At 38.1% G+C, this 14,966-nt stretch overlaps 1 protein-coding gene across 1 annotated transcript in view; it reads right to left on the bottom strand.

Annotated features, from left to right (window-relative positions):
- LOC150076805 (phospholipid-transporting ATPase ABCA3-like) overlaps positions 1 to 14,966 on the bottom strand; it is a 432,361-nt gene that overhangs the window by 102,537 nt on the left and 314,858 nt on the right. The window contains exon 15 of the mRNA XM_090385683.1: positions 6,300 to 6,931. Within this exon, the coding sequence (XP_090241809.1) occupies positions 6,300 to 6,931 (632 nt within the window). The remainder of the gene's footprint in view (positions 1 to 6,299; positions 6,932 to 14,966) is intronic.

Genomic DNA, 14,966 nt, shown 5'->3' with positions numbered 1-14,966 from the left:
CATCGTCCACCATAGAACTCTGTGATCACTTCCTGCTACTGGTTCCTCTACTGTCAGCCCTGTTATGTCATCTGATTCATGTGTGATGATGAGGTCTAGGATATTGTTTTCTCTAGTACTTTCCCTGACATGTTAATACAAATAACAGTCATCTAGTTGATTTAAAAATTCTGTTCCCCATGTCGAGCTTCCTTCCCATTTACTCCAATCAATTAGAGGCAAATTGAAATCACCCATAATAAGGCATTGATGCTTACTTGCCCATTCCATTTGCATGTAGAGGCTTTTGTCATAATCTTCACAATCACCTGGTCTGTTGTTGTTTTGGTTTTTTAGGAGCATTAGCATCTAAGGCCATATTGCTCCGGGATATGCGGTGGTCATTCCCCGACCTTTCCGCATCCTCCATATTTGGTGGTGACGGGCTCGAACCCCGGTCTAATCAAGAAGCGTGTGCTATGCACTGCTGCTCCTTCCCACCTGGCTACGGAGGCGCCTACCTGATCTGTAGATTAGATTTTATAGATGGAGACTGTCTGATGATGTCACCAATAGCAAATTCTAAAAGGGAAGCATTCAAGGAATTAATGTTGGAAGCTACTAGGAATTTCATACCAACTAAGAAATACTGTTCAAGTTTTGGCCTAAATGGTGTCAGAAGAACTAATGAGACACATGGTAGAGAAGAAAAATGCATGGGATGCATATAAATTATCAGGAGACACGGAAGCCTATTGTAGATATAAAATAGTCTATAATCAAGTCACAAAGGAGGTTAGGCAAGCAAAGACAGATTAGAAGAAATATTTGGCAAAGAATGCAAAGAAAATCAGCAAAGACTTCTTTGCTTTCAAGAGTTTATATAAATAAAGACTTCGTCATTTATGGAAACTCTAGAAGAAAGGGGGATGAATCAGATTTGTCCATTTGATATCAAAGGTTCGACCATCGATGATCCTGCTCAGGTAGTGGACAAACTAAATGAGTATTTTGCATTTACATTCATACATGAATGCCAAAAATTTATCAAACTCTTAAAAGGGAGCTAAAGGATTTTGTAATAACTGAGAGCATAGTGCAGGAGAAATTGTTCAAGTTCAACATAAGAAAGGCATCTGGGGTGGATGAGATCTATCCAGTTATATTAAAAAAGGAAGCAAAGGAAGTAAGCAAACTCTTAGCCATAATTATGAGACCATCCTTGGATTCAGGGGAGGTCCTCACTATCAAAGCGTGACACGAGTAATTACAGACCTGTTAGTTTAACTTCTGTTCTCGGAAAATTATGGAGTTTCTGGTTAAAGAAGCATTGCAGGGTCATCTAGACAAGACTGCAATTATAGTTCCAACACAGCATGGGTTTGATAAATGGAAGCCTTGTCAGACCAATTTGATTGGATACTATGATGCGGTCACAAAGGAACTGGATGCAAAAAACAATTTTAATACCATATATTTCGATTTCAGGAAAGCTTTTGATACTGTTGCACATGGAAGATTGCTGTACAAATTGGAGCAGTATGGCATTAAGGGCAAGTTGCTGCTATGGATAAAGGGATGGTTGAGTGAGATAAGAAAGAGAGTGGTAATCACTGGACACTGCTCTTAGTGGATTAATGTTGTTACTAGAGTCCTCCAGGGTTCAGTGTTGGGCCCATTGTTCTTTTCTTTATTTACCAATGATATTGATGAAGATCTATCAGGCTTAATATCCAAGTTTGCAGATGATACGAAGGTTCGTTGGCACGGTTCAAAATGACAATAATGATAGCACACTATTGCAAAGGATCTAGAAAAGTTGGGCAGATGGGCTGAGAGGTGGCAACTGAAGTTTAACATGGACAACTATGTGGTACTACACTCAGGGTAGTGGAGAAGGAAAAGGACCTAGGGGGTAATTGTGCAGCCAGATATGAAGTTTTTAGACAGTGCAGACAGGCTGCTAGAGCAGCTAATGGGGTCTTGTCAATGATATACGGGAATTTTGCTAGCAGGAATAAAGAGGTAATTATCCCCTTCTAATTATCCCCTGCTGCATACAGGTGTTTGGAAGCCTCAATTTAGGAAGGATGTAGAGCTACTGGAACAAGTACAGAGAAGGACAACAAGATTGGTGAGAGGAGAAACTCTTACTAAGAATGACTAAGTTCCACAAATTTTGACATTTGGAGACTAGGCACTTGTGAGGTGATCTGATTGAGATGTATAAGGTCTTGAATGGTTTGAGCAAACTCAATGCTGATGGCATTTTTCCTCTTGCTCAGATTGCATACTTGAGGGAGCATAAATTCAAGTTGAGAAAAGACAGTTGTAAAATAGATTTGTGGAAATTTGCCTGTAGCCAGCAGGTGGTTGTTTGCTTGAACAAACTTCAATCAGTCATTGTGGAAGTTGAGAGTTAAATAAGTTCAATTTAGGAAGGATGTAGAGCTACTGGAACAAGCACAAAGAAGGACAACGAGATTAGTGAGGGGGACTAATGTCCTCTTCATGGAATAATGTTATTAGTTTAGTTCCCCCAGGAGTTCAGTGCTGGGCCCAGTGTTGTTTTCAATATTTACCAATGGTATTGGCGAATGTATATCAGGCTTAATGTCTAAGTTTGCAAATGATACAAAGGTTGGAAGGATGGGTAATGACAGTCATCAGGATAAGCCACTGCAACAAGATCTAGAAAAATTGGGTTGATAGGCTGAGAAATGGCAGTTGAAGTTTAACATGGACAAATGAAAGTTACTGCACATAGGTAGCAGTAGCTCCAGAATAACTTATCAACTATGTGGCAATGTCAGAGGTGTAGCTAGGTTTTCTGTGCCCTTGGCAAATTCATGGCCTTTTTTCGATAATTGGTAAAATCATGATAAATAATAAGTACAGTCAGACCTCTGTTTAACAACTTCTTTATAGCGAATTTTTCTATTTAGAGATAAATGTTTTCTTTTTACCGAATCTTTTAGAATTTGCTAAATAGAATTTTATTCTTTACCGAATTTTTTTAGAATTTTTTTATTTCTCCGTTTTACAGAAACGAAAATTTTCCATATAATGACTGCATTATGAGACTTAACTGGGTACACATCATTCACACCCACGGCCTTCAAGCAAGCAATAGTAATGTTGTTATGCTCGAATTAAAAGATAAAGAGATTACCATCTGCAACTCAGTGGGACCCATAAAACCTAACTGTCTACCTGTCCCACATACCGAGAAGTCGAGCTGGTCAACTACTTTCTGTGTATCCATAGCCAGTGGACAGACCAAGGTGTATTATTCGGACATTAGGCTCTGGTCAACCTTCTATTGTAAGCACCCTATTAGAGATTTAGACGAGAGTGGTTTTCCTTTATTCCAACAAGCGGTCATCTGTTGTTTCATGGAAGCGAAATGGCACCGTTTCAAAGCTATTGGCCTATCATCGAGCACAATATGAGTTACTTAGTTTTTTCGAGTTATCTATGGTTTATCCCCACTGATATTATATAGATAAACTACTCTTACTCTTAACATATTATGCCTTGTTGCATTTAGTTATTTTAAGTTATTTCACTACGTTAAGAAGGATGTAGAGCTGATGGAATGAGTACAGAGAAGGGCAACAAGATTAGTGAATGGAACAAAGTGTTGCTCTTACGAAGAAAGGCTTAAGTTTTGCAAATTACAGTGTCTGCAGACTAGGCACCTGCGAGGTGATCTGATTGAGGTGTATAAAGCCTTGAATGGTTTGAGCATGCTCAATGCTGATGAGATTCTTCCTCTTTCTCAGAATAATTGCCTGAGAGGGCATAAATTCAAATTGAGGAAAGACAGTTGTAGGATAGATGTACAGAAGTTTGCCTTTAGCCAGCAGGTGGTTGATTACTGGAACAAACTTCCATCTATCGTTGTAGAAGTTGATAGCTTAAATAAATTCAAGGCAGAACTAGACAAACATTTGGAGTGAGTGGATGGGTAATATGAGAAGGGTTTTTTTTTTTTTTTTCATTTCTCTTTTTTTTTTAGGCTGCTATATAAGTTTTCTTGCTTTCCTGCTTTCTTGCATCCTGTGCCTTTACTACTGCTAAAGTCTAATGCTAATTAGATATGATTCAACAATACATGCATAGTACCTGGGTAGTAGAGATGATGGAAGTGCATTACCCTTGCATAAACAACCTTGTCAATACTCTTAGACATTTAGTCAAGAAATATTTTTATATTAAACTGTCATGCATCTCTAGTATTGTGGAGTTATACTTCATAACTAGGTTGTCACTATTGCAACAACAGGGTACTTGCCCACTCACTGATGAGTGAGCCAATGAGCTTCAAAACAGTGCCATCTGCGTGGTGGTATCTGCTGAGAATAAGTAACATTAGTCTTCTCCACTAAGTGAAGCATTACTTATTCAAGGCAGTGCAATACCTCAGTAACTTTTTGTGAAGGTATTCACAATATGAGATATAATTAAACAATGCCTGCATGCATACTATTTCGGTTGTAGAAATGGTGGAAGTGGATTATCCATGCATAAACAACCTTTTCATACTCTTAGACATTTAGTCAAGAAATATTTTTAGAAAATAATTTACTTCAGTGCAAAAATAATTTTTTAATCAAAATATTTATTTACAACAAAATTAACTTTCATCAAATGAAAGCATTATTTTCATTTGTGGACATCCCCTTCATTGATATCCAGTTTTTCTTCATTTTCAACCATAATTATAGTTCACATTCAACTTTCTTGGTCCATCACTGAATGGAGATACCATTTTTATCAGCTTTAATTTTCAGTAACTATTATTGGGCTTGTTAATAAAATTCCAAAACTGTATTAATTTTAGTTGTGCATATTCCCTTCATTGATATCCAGTTTTTCTTCATTTTCAACTATATTACAGTTCATATTTAAGTTTCTTGGTTCATCATTGAATGGAGATACCATTTTTATCTGCTTGTCAAACATTTGGAGTGACCAGATGGGAATGTTTTTTTTTTTTTTTTTTTTTTTTTTGGCTGATGCTGTATAAGCTTGCTTCCTTGCATCATATGACTCAACTATGCTAATTTTCAGTAACTATCATTAGGTCAGTTAAATCAATTCCAATTAATTCGTGGAAATTCAAAAATAGCTCATTTATCTGACTACAACAAGCAAGCTGGATTATGAATCTGCTGATGTTGCGAATGGGAAGTATTGATTGGGAAGTATCCATCTGTAGTAAGAATCTAGCCTTTATTTTGTAAGGATAAAAAAAAATATACATATATATTAAATAATTAAACATGAAAAAGAGCAAAGATATGGCCTTCTTTGATGCTGTGTTTTGCCATTCTGAGGTTATAGTGCGACCTAAGCAGATATGACATTCATACTCCTCTAGCTATTTATAGATATTCCTATAAGAATGCCTGTATGCCACCTGATGCTGGTAGTAGATTTTGTATACTACCCCTCTAGTGTTGAAAAGAAAGTCAAATGGGTGTAGTTAAAAAGTTGTTTCAATCTTTTTCCACTTGAGAAATAGGTTTTTATACCTAGGCTTTTGGCTATTCATGCTGGTTTGTTGTTAATAAGAAAAATAAAGTGTGAACAGATGTTGTTGTTGTTGTTATTTGGTTTTTAGGAGCATTAGCAACTAAGGCCATATTGCTCCAGAATATGCAGTGGTCACTCCCTGACCTTTCCGCATCCTCCGTATTTGGTGGTGACGGGTGGTGATGTGCTACGCACTGCTGCTCCTTCCCACCTGGCTACGGAGGCGCCCCGTGAACAGATGTGTTGTGGAGGGTCTTAATTGCTGAAAGGAGGGCTGCAAAGTTTAAATATAACATTGCAGCTACTAATATTTCTGATCAGAAGTATAACTTCCCCTCCTCCTCTTCAGTCACATCTGCTATTCCTGTATACTCTGTACTTATCATATCCAAATCCTGTAACCAATATACATGATGCCATTCTTATATATATATATATATATATATACATAAGAATGGCATCATGTTTCTGGCATCTCTATAACATTGATATTTGTTGTTTTACTAATACTTCAAATTTGTAAAATTTATTGGCTTTATTTCTAGCATTAGGATACAAATACATACAATCTGATTAAATTTGATTTCTCCTCAGAAGTGATTATATAATATACAGTACAAGCTATGACAGTTAAAATTACTGTACATTAAAAAAATATTTAATTAAAAAAATAAATTTTAATTTAAATTAAACATAAATCATTCATCAAGGAAATATTTATTCTGTTATCTAATTTTAAAATTTTAATCAGTTAAAGAAAAAATAATAACTCATATTACCTTATCTTTAGCTGTTTGTGGCAAGGGATGATTTGTAACACGTATCTCAGAGGAATTTTTATAGTACTTTAGAATGGCATTATCAGCAGCAGATAAAGATATGGCTGAAGAGTGAATGGCTTGATTATTAAAAAGCACCAAGAAATCTGGTGAAAGAGTAGAAGCATTGTACTTAAAAGAAGCACCAATAACATACTGAAGGTTATAAATTGCAAGATCATCTTTTCCTTTTTGAATGAGAAAAGATATAATATCAATTAACTTTGGGTCTACTTTTTCAAGTTCATATTTGGAAAGAAACTGTGATAAATAATGTGAGCTAACTTCATTTAAAAACTCGTTTCTAGTTTCATCTTCATCTATAGTGTATGTTACTGTAGTTTCACGATGTGGTTCAAGAGTCAATTCTAGTGGGGGAGAGCCTTTCATTATAGGTAATGATCCTAGAATAATTAAAAAGATTATTAAAAAAAGTGCAGGAAGAACCAGCTGAGACAGTGTTAGAAGTCTGTTGCGGAAGGTATAAAGTATTCGCTTTAATAACATGGCCCATAACTGTTGAAGGAATAAATAGAAATTCTTGTTTCTGGTTTGTGATTCCATGGTAGTATAGTCAGATTTATAAGTTGAGCCTGGAAAGAAAATCAAAACTGATTACACACACACACATACTGAGCAAATGTAAGCATACACATAAATCATATATTTATTGTATTAGTTACTCTGCAAGTATGCACACATACATACATGTGGGCATGTGTGTATGTGTGCACAGATCCAGTGCCGGATTAAGGCATGGCTAGCAGGGCTCTTGCCCGGGGCGCCATTCTGTAAGGGGTGCCAAATTTTACAAATCATGAAAAAAAAAATATATATATACAGAGTGTTTATAAATAGTGGGAACACTTTCAGCAATTTATTGCACAAAGATTAGGACAGATATCATGTCATATACATACCTTTTGAAAGAGAAAATGTCAGTTTTCTTTAACATCACATTACTTCAATGCTGACTTACTTCCCTCGCGACAGGGAATCAAACCTGTTGGACTCGCAAGAGGAGTCGACAAAATTCACCCAGGGACTGTTCTCCCGAAGGAGGACCTTCCTTTGGGACTGAACTAGCATAATAAAGGACTCGCAGGACCCAACTCAAGATTAATACCACGGACCTGACCAACCACAAATGGACTCCAAAGACCGGACTGCACGGATGGGATTTATCCCACAAATGACCTTATAATTGTTCTGATCCCTGCTGGGATCAGACTGGGACAACCGGACAGATCGCACCTCTGCTGCCAAATGCTATTGGGGGATCTGAATAGGGTGCTCTAACCCTATTCACTTTTAATTACCAAACCCCTGGCAGAGGGACTCTTCCCCCCCCCCTTTTTAGCCATGCTCCCTTGCGTAGCCCTTTCCCTCCACTCCCCAGGCAGGAGGGGGAGGTGACTTCTGGGCTCCTCCTCCTCCCCTTCCCTTGCCGCTCCTCTCTTCCCTCTGGTGGGGCATGGGCCTGCTCCACTGATTTGGGGGTCATCTTCTCTATGGACCCCTTATTTCTGTCTTTTCCCCCCAGCCTTCAGTCTCCCCCCTCTTTCTCTCTCTCTCTCTCTCTCTCTCTCTCTCTCTCTCTTTTTTAATTATAATTACTAGTGTCTGAACCATTGTTAAACTGCTTGAGCCCTACACCCAAAAATTTAATAACATCTATTTGCATAAATAGTACTTCTTTTTGGCTGACCCATAACTTAACGGATTTTTTTTTTTTTATTATTATTATTATTTATTTTATTTTATTTTATTTTTATTTATTTTTTTTATTTATTTTTTTTTATTTTTTTTTATTTATTTATTTTATTTTTTATTTTTTTATTTTTTAAGTTCCTAGCCACTTAAATCTCTGGAAATTAGGTGGCAGGACCTGCCAGAGTAAATAACTATAATAGTGGTGTACCTGGTCTGCCTCCACAAGGCAGAGTGTGGACAACGTTGGGTCCCATTGCGGGCCCAGCGGCTAAATGACCAGAGGAACAACGGTACACGACACTACACATGTACAAAATCCATACACTTTTAAACCTCTGGCATTGACAGTGTTCTGTTTCACACCGACAATGTATAGCACACGGAGATGGGGGGAAACCCCTGGTGCCGTTTGACCCTAAACACACTCTACACTCTACTTCACAAAGATTCAATGTGGGAACCACGTGTGACACAGCAAATGTCCACACAGTAATCGAACTCTTGACATACCCTGTGTTACCGTGGTGGTAGCTTCTTCAATTCTCTGCTTTAGTTCCTGGACACGTGGCAAAGGCAGTACATACAAAGTGTAGTATCACATAGTTGGTACATTTCTCTTGGGTTACTGCTACCCATATGCAAAGTACTCCATATGGGTAGCATTAACCCAAGAGAAATGTACCAACTATGTGGTATTACACTCAAGGAGGTGGAGAATGAAAAAGACCTGGGGGTAATTGAGCAGTCAGATATGAAGTTCTCTGAGCAGTGCAGAGAGGCTGCCAGAGCAGGTCATAGAGTTTTGTCAATGATATATAGGAATTTTGCCAGCAGAGAGGAGGAGGTGATTATCCCTTTGTATAAGGCAATGGTCAGGCCACACCTTGAGTACTGTATACAGGTCTGGAGTCCTCATTTTAGGAAGGATATAGAGTTGCTAGAACGAGTGCATAGAAGGGCAACAAGATTAGTGAATGGAACAAAGAGCTGCTCTTACGAAGAAAGGCTTAAGTTTCTGCAGAATCTGGAGACTAGGCACCTACGAAGTGATCTGATTAAGGTGTATAAGGCCTTGAATAGTTTGAGCAGGCTCAATGCTGACGGGACACTTCCACTTGCTCAGACTAAGAACCTGAGGGGCACAGATTCAAATTGAGGAAAGACAGTTGTAGAATAGATGTGCTGACGTTTGCCTTTAGCCAGCAAGTAGTTGATTGCTGGAACAGACTTCCACCTGTTGTTGTGGAAGTTGATAGCTTAAAATAAATTTAAGGCTGAACCAGACAAACATTTGGAGTGACCGGATGGGTGAAATGGGAAGGTTTTTTTTTTTTTTGGTTTTTTTTTAGCTGATGCTGTACAAGCTTGTGTTCTTGCATCATATGCCTCAACTAATGCTAATGCTAATAAACACAATCTTTTATGTAGCCCCACAAGAAGAAATCACACGGAATTAAGTCCAGTGATCTTGGTGGCCATTTCAAGAAACATTCATCCCTTTCTCCAGTGCTTGTGTAGCTCAGTGTTAAGGTAGGCCCGAACGTCATTATGGAAGTGGGGAGGAAACCCCCATCTTGCTGGTAAATAAAGTCATCACTATCTTCCTGAACTTGAGGCATCAACCATTGTTGCAGCATACTGAGGTAGGATTTGCTCAGTTATAGTGCGCTTGGCAAAGAAGAAAGGTCCATACAGTTTTTGGCATGACAAGGCACAGGAAACATTCACCTTCAGCGAATCATTCTCATATTCAATTATCTCTTCAGGTTTCTGGGTGCCCCAGATTCGACAATTGTGTCAGTTGAATTTCCCGTTTGCGTGAAATGTGGCCTCATTGCTAAACACTACGCGATTAAAGAAGTCATTATCTTCTTCTGTCAGTCCTTGCAGTTCACAACAAAATTGGAAACGCTTCTCTTTGTCATCTTCCTTTAACATATACACCAACTGCAATTTATATGGCTTCATAGAAAGTTTTTTACAAAGAACATTCCATACTGTCGGGGCTGGCATTTGCAGCTCACGTGATGCTCTCCGCACTGATTTATTGGAGCTCCTTGTGAATGTCTGTCTCTCTCTCTCTCTCTCTCTCTCTCTCTCTCACTCATTCCACATAAACTACAGTAACACTAGGCCGGCCACTACTCTTTCCCTATCACAAGCAAATTTGTGTTAGGGAAATCACAAATTTGCTTGAGGGAAACAAATTTCTTATGCCACTTGTAAATAGCCTTCCTGGTTGGTGGCTCTTTATCGTAGGCACTTCGAAAATTCCTTTGAACGTCTGTTGCACACTTGTTCTTATCAAACAGTAGCACACAAAATGCTGTCTCAGGACTACAAGCTTCCACCTTTCAACAAGGCTATGTGTGTGTGTAGTAGAGGTATGACAGGTAATGCCAACTGGCAGTGAATGATGGAACTACACACCTCAGCAGTAACAACTGAGAAACTTTCATGTTTTCTTTTTTACATGGTATAAATAAGTAAATGGTATCTCTCTTACTCCATGTGCAATACATTAGCATTAGTAAAGGCATATGATGCAAGAAAGCAAGCTTATGCAGCATCAGCCAAAAAAAAAAAAAAAAAAAACGCTCCCATTTCACCCCTCCATTCGTTCCAAATACCTGTCCAGTTCAGCCTTAAATTTATTTAGGCTATCAACTTCCACAACGAAGGATGGAAGTCTGTTCCACCAACCAACTACCCGCTAGCTGAAGGCAAAGACATTATTGAAAGTGTTCCCACCATTTATAAATACCATGTATATATCCTTAGTAAAGAGCACTGAAAAATCTTTTTGCACAGGACACGAAAAAACCTTGGTCCGGTACTGCACAGATACAAAGGAGTATGCACATATATTTTGAAGGTTGTTTCAAAACGGTATCAAAAAATTACATATCTCTGTATGTACAAATTGTTTTCAAACCCTATAGAGACTTGTTGCAAAGTCTCTTAGTGCTATTAACTGTAAGTACAGGTAACAGTAGACGTTTTTATATTTAAAAAGTTTCAAAAATCAACACAGACAATCTTTCAACAAGGCTTGAGATGATTTAGGCTTAATATTAGCCATTTACATACCAGATGGTGCTAGTTTGTTATGGCTGCCTTTTTTACGTGCTGTGTCCCATTGTGTTAATAGTTAAATATATGGAAGTGCACAGCCCTGATGGCTCTTATATCCCTATAAGTCGACGGCAAAATAATGTAAGTACTGTTTTGAAATATAAAAGAATGCCCATTCTCAAATCTCTAAACATAATTGCTTTGTCCCATGTGGTAGAGCTAAGCCTAGCATTCTGCTGACAAACCTTGCCGGGCCAGACTCTGCTGCCTTGCAAACCGTTAACTGCTCTGCAAAAACTCTCCTTCAGGTAACCAACAATGTACATTCCTCTATGAAAATCTCTAATTCAAATCTACAATCATAGAGCTGAAGAAGAACCACTGGAATCATTACTTCCAAAGGCCATAATGCCACATCAATGATCTTGTTGTCTGACTCAATAGTAATTGTCTCCACATACCATAATCCAGCTTTATATGCTCAGGAACTACATTGATTTCATCAGCAATGTTAACATCTGCTACATTATGTATTAGCCATTTCATGAGTTATTAATTTATTTGTTTTTCTATGAGTTGTACTTTATTCCAAATTTTGTGGTTAAAGTTTTGTTTGTTCTCATATAATGTAAGCCCTTATAATTGGTGGCGCCTCCATAGCCAGGTGGGAAGGAGCAGCAGCAGTGCATAGCACATGCTTCTTGATTAGACCGGGGTTCGAGCCCGTCACCACCAAATACGGAGGATGTGGAAATGTCAGGGAATGACTGGAGCAATATGGCCTTAGTTGCTAATGCTCCTAATAACAACAATCTAACAACCAACCCTTATAATTGTTACATTAGTTGTCCCGGGGCAAGCTTGTAATTATCAGAACTAATAAATGGAATTTTTTATTATTATTATTATTATTATTATTAAATTGAAGAATCTCTTGGAATTTGGGTCAAGAATTTGATGAAGCTGAATCGAATAATATATATATTTGTATATATATATATATAAATGTAGAGAAGACGGAATGCATAAAAGGCACCCACAATATGACATATAATTAAAACGATGCCTTTATATGTAGTTCAAATTTATGGGTAAACTATGGTGTATCTACACCGATATTATATAGTTAATTACCTAAACCCATAAGAAATTATGCCTTGTACATTTCGTCTTCTAATACATTATCACCAACACCATTTGGCATCTCTCATATTGTGGAAATAACTTCGCAACTGTGATGGCATGTTGCATTACCAGGGTACCTGCCCACCCACCGATGATGAAGCCTACTAGCTTCAAAACGATCGTCAGGGTGGTGGTATCCACTGAAAATAAATAACAGTAGTCTTCTCTACTAGAGAGGTGTTATTTATTTGAAGTAGTGCAATACTAGCTATCTCGTTGTGAAGGCACCCACAATATGAGATTCAATTAAAACGATGCCTTTACACTACATACGTAGTTCAAATTTATGGGTAACTACATACGTAGTTCAAATTTATGGGTAAACTATGGTGTTATTGTTGTTATTTAGGAGCATTAGCAACTAAGGCCATATTGCTCTGGGAATATGCGGTGGTCATTCCCTGACCTTTCCGTATTCTCTGTATTTGGTGGTCACGGGCTCGAACCCCGGTCTAATCAAGAAGCGTGTACTACGCACTGCTGCTCCTGCCCACGTGGCTAAGGAGGTGCCGAACTATAGTGTATCTACATCGATATTATACAGGATGTCTCAAAAACACATGCCATAACTTCAGGAATGAGTTCCTCGTAGGTAGACAATAAAAATATTTTATATCAACATAGTTCTGGAAATGCTTGGTTCCCGAGTTATTAACCAGAATGTCTTATCTCCCGGAGGTGATTTCCTTCATCACAAGGTACTGACAGAATCTGGTGGTTTTTCATTCCGACCATGTACTCAAATCAGGAGCAAGTGGATATGCACTTTATGTACCGTTTGACAGATGCCAATGCTCTGGAAGCTCGTCGTTTGTACCACGAAAGATTCCCAGAATGAAGACATCCAGACAGGAAAACTTTTGAAGGTATCCATTGCCGCCTTTGTGCACATGGGACCTTTACACCTCGTGCTGCTGACAGAGGATGACCAAGATCTATGACTCCTGAAGTAGAGGAGGAGATTTTGGATGTTGTGCATGCCACTCCTGGAATCAGCACACGCAGAATAGCAATGCAACTGGCTGTTCCATGTTCGACTATTTGGAGAGTGTTGTGAGAACACCAACTGTATCCTTACCATCTGCAACGGGTACAGGCCTTCTCACCAGCAGATTACCCTGTGCGAGTAATGTTCTGCCAGTGGTTCTTGCAACAGTGTGGCACAACTCCTCACTTTCCTGCATTAGTGATATTCACAGTTCACACGAGACGGAATCCAAAACTTTCACAATCAGCATGTATGGGCTGAGGAAAACCCACATGCAATTCTTCCATCACATCACCAATAGCGGTTCAGCCTCAACATCTGGGCAGGTGTTTTTGGTGATAAGTTATTTTGGCCCCATGTACTCCCAAACAAACTCACAGGGCAGGCGTACAGAATCTTTCTGGAAAACAACATGCCTGATTTCTTGGACGATACGCCACTGATCATTCTTCAACAAGCACACTTCATGCATGATGGCGCTCCCACACATTTCAGCCACCTAGCCTGCAATTACCTGAATCGAAGGTTTCCTGGTCGGTGGATAAGTAGAGGTGGACCAACTGCCTAGCCTCCACACTCACCTGATTTAAACCCACCAGATTTCTTCTTGTGGGGCCATTTAAAGTCATTAGTGTATTCAATGCTGGTAGCTGATGTGGAAACTCTCCGCAATCGAATTGTGGCAGGTTGTGAGACAATACAAAACATGCCAGGAATTTGGCATCGTCTTGGCGAGTCCATGAGACGTCGATGAGAGGCCTGTATTCAGGCAGAAGGTGGACATTTTGAACAATTACTATAAGGTGATATGAACAGTTAAGTGCCATAGACAGACCTTCAAAACTCGGAAACCAAGCATTTCCGGAACTATGTTGATATAAAATATTTTTATTGTCTACATATGAGGAACTCTTTCCTGAAGTTATGCCGTGTATTTTTGAGACACCCTGTATAGTTAATAAATGTAGAGAATACTGCAGCAATAAAAGTTTTTTTATATTTTTTATTTTTTTTTATTTTATTTTTTAATAATAATCTCACCTTACTGAGACAATAGGGGAAGTTGTTGCAATTTTTTGCTAAGATTTTTGAAAGAAGGCAGAGTTTTATTGTACATATTTCAGGCTAATGATTTTAATGAGGTTTTAATAATGCATAACTTTTTTAATATATTGGTATTAGATGTGGAAGAATATGCTCGGATTACGCAATTATTCATAGTTGAATAATTTTGACCTAACATTAGATAGTAGCAAATCCACCTCTTCTGGGTAGAAGCAATAACCCACCCTGCAATATCTGAAACAACGGCTGGTGATAAGTGATCTATGAAGTTTCATTGAATAAAGTAAGTTTCAGTGTTGTAAAGCATGGATGAGCTTGGCTCAGGGTTAATGCTCTAGCATTAGAGTATGTTTTTATATGATGATTAAGATTTACTTTATCTTAAAGTAAATCTTAATCTCCATATAAAAGAGTTCTTACAAAATAAAAATACAGTGCCATATAAAATCCTAAAAATTAAGTGTTAAAATATATATAATAAAAGAGAATAGAACCTCAGTATGGGAGGGGTTCAAAATTATTATCCTCACAGATAACAGTACTTTTTATAACAAACACTGAGTATTTCAATGTATTAATACATGAAGCACAACTTCGACACA

The sequence above is a fragment of the Mastigoproctus giganteus genome, chromosome 12 (genome assembly GCF_048544385.1).
Source record: "Mastigoproctus giganteus isolate SK-2022 chromosome 12, ASM4854438v1, whole genome shotgun sequence".
Lineage (NCBI taxonomy): Eukaryota > Metazoa > Arthropoda > Arachnida > Uropygi > Thelyphonidae > Mastigoproctus > Mastigoproctus giganteus.
Note: the sequence above shows the minus strand (reverse complement) of the source record. Positions and strands in the feature narration are given on the sequence as shown.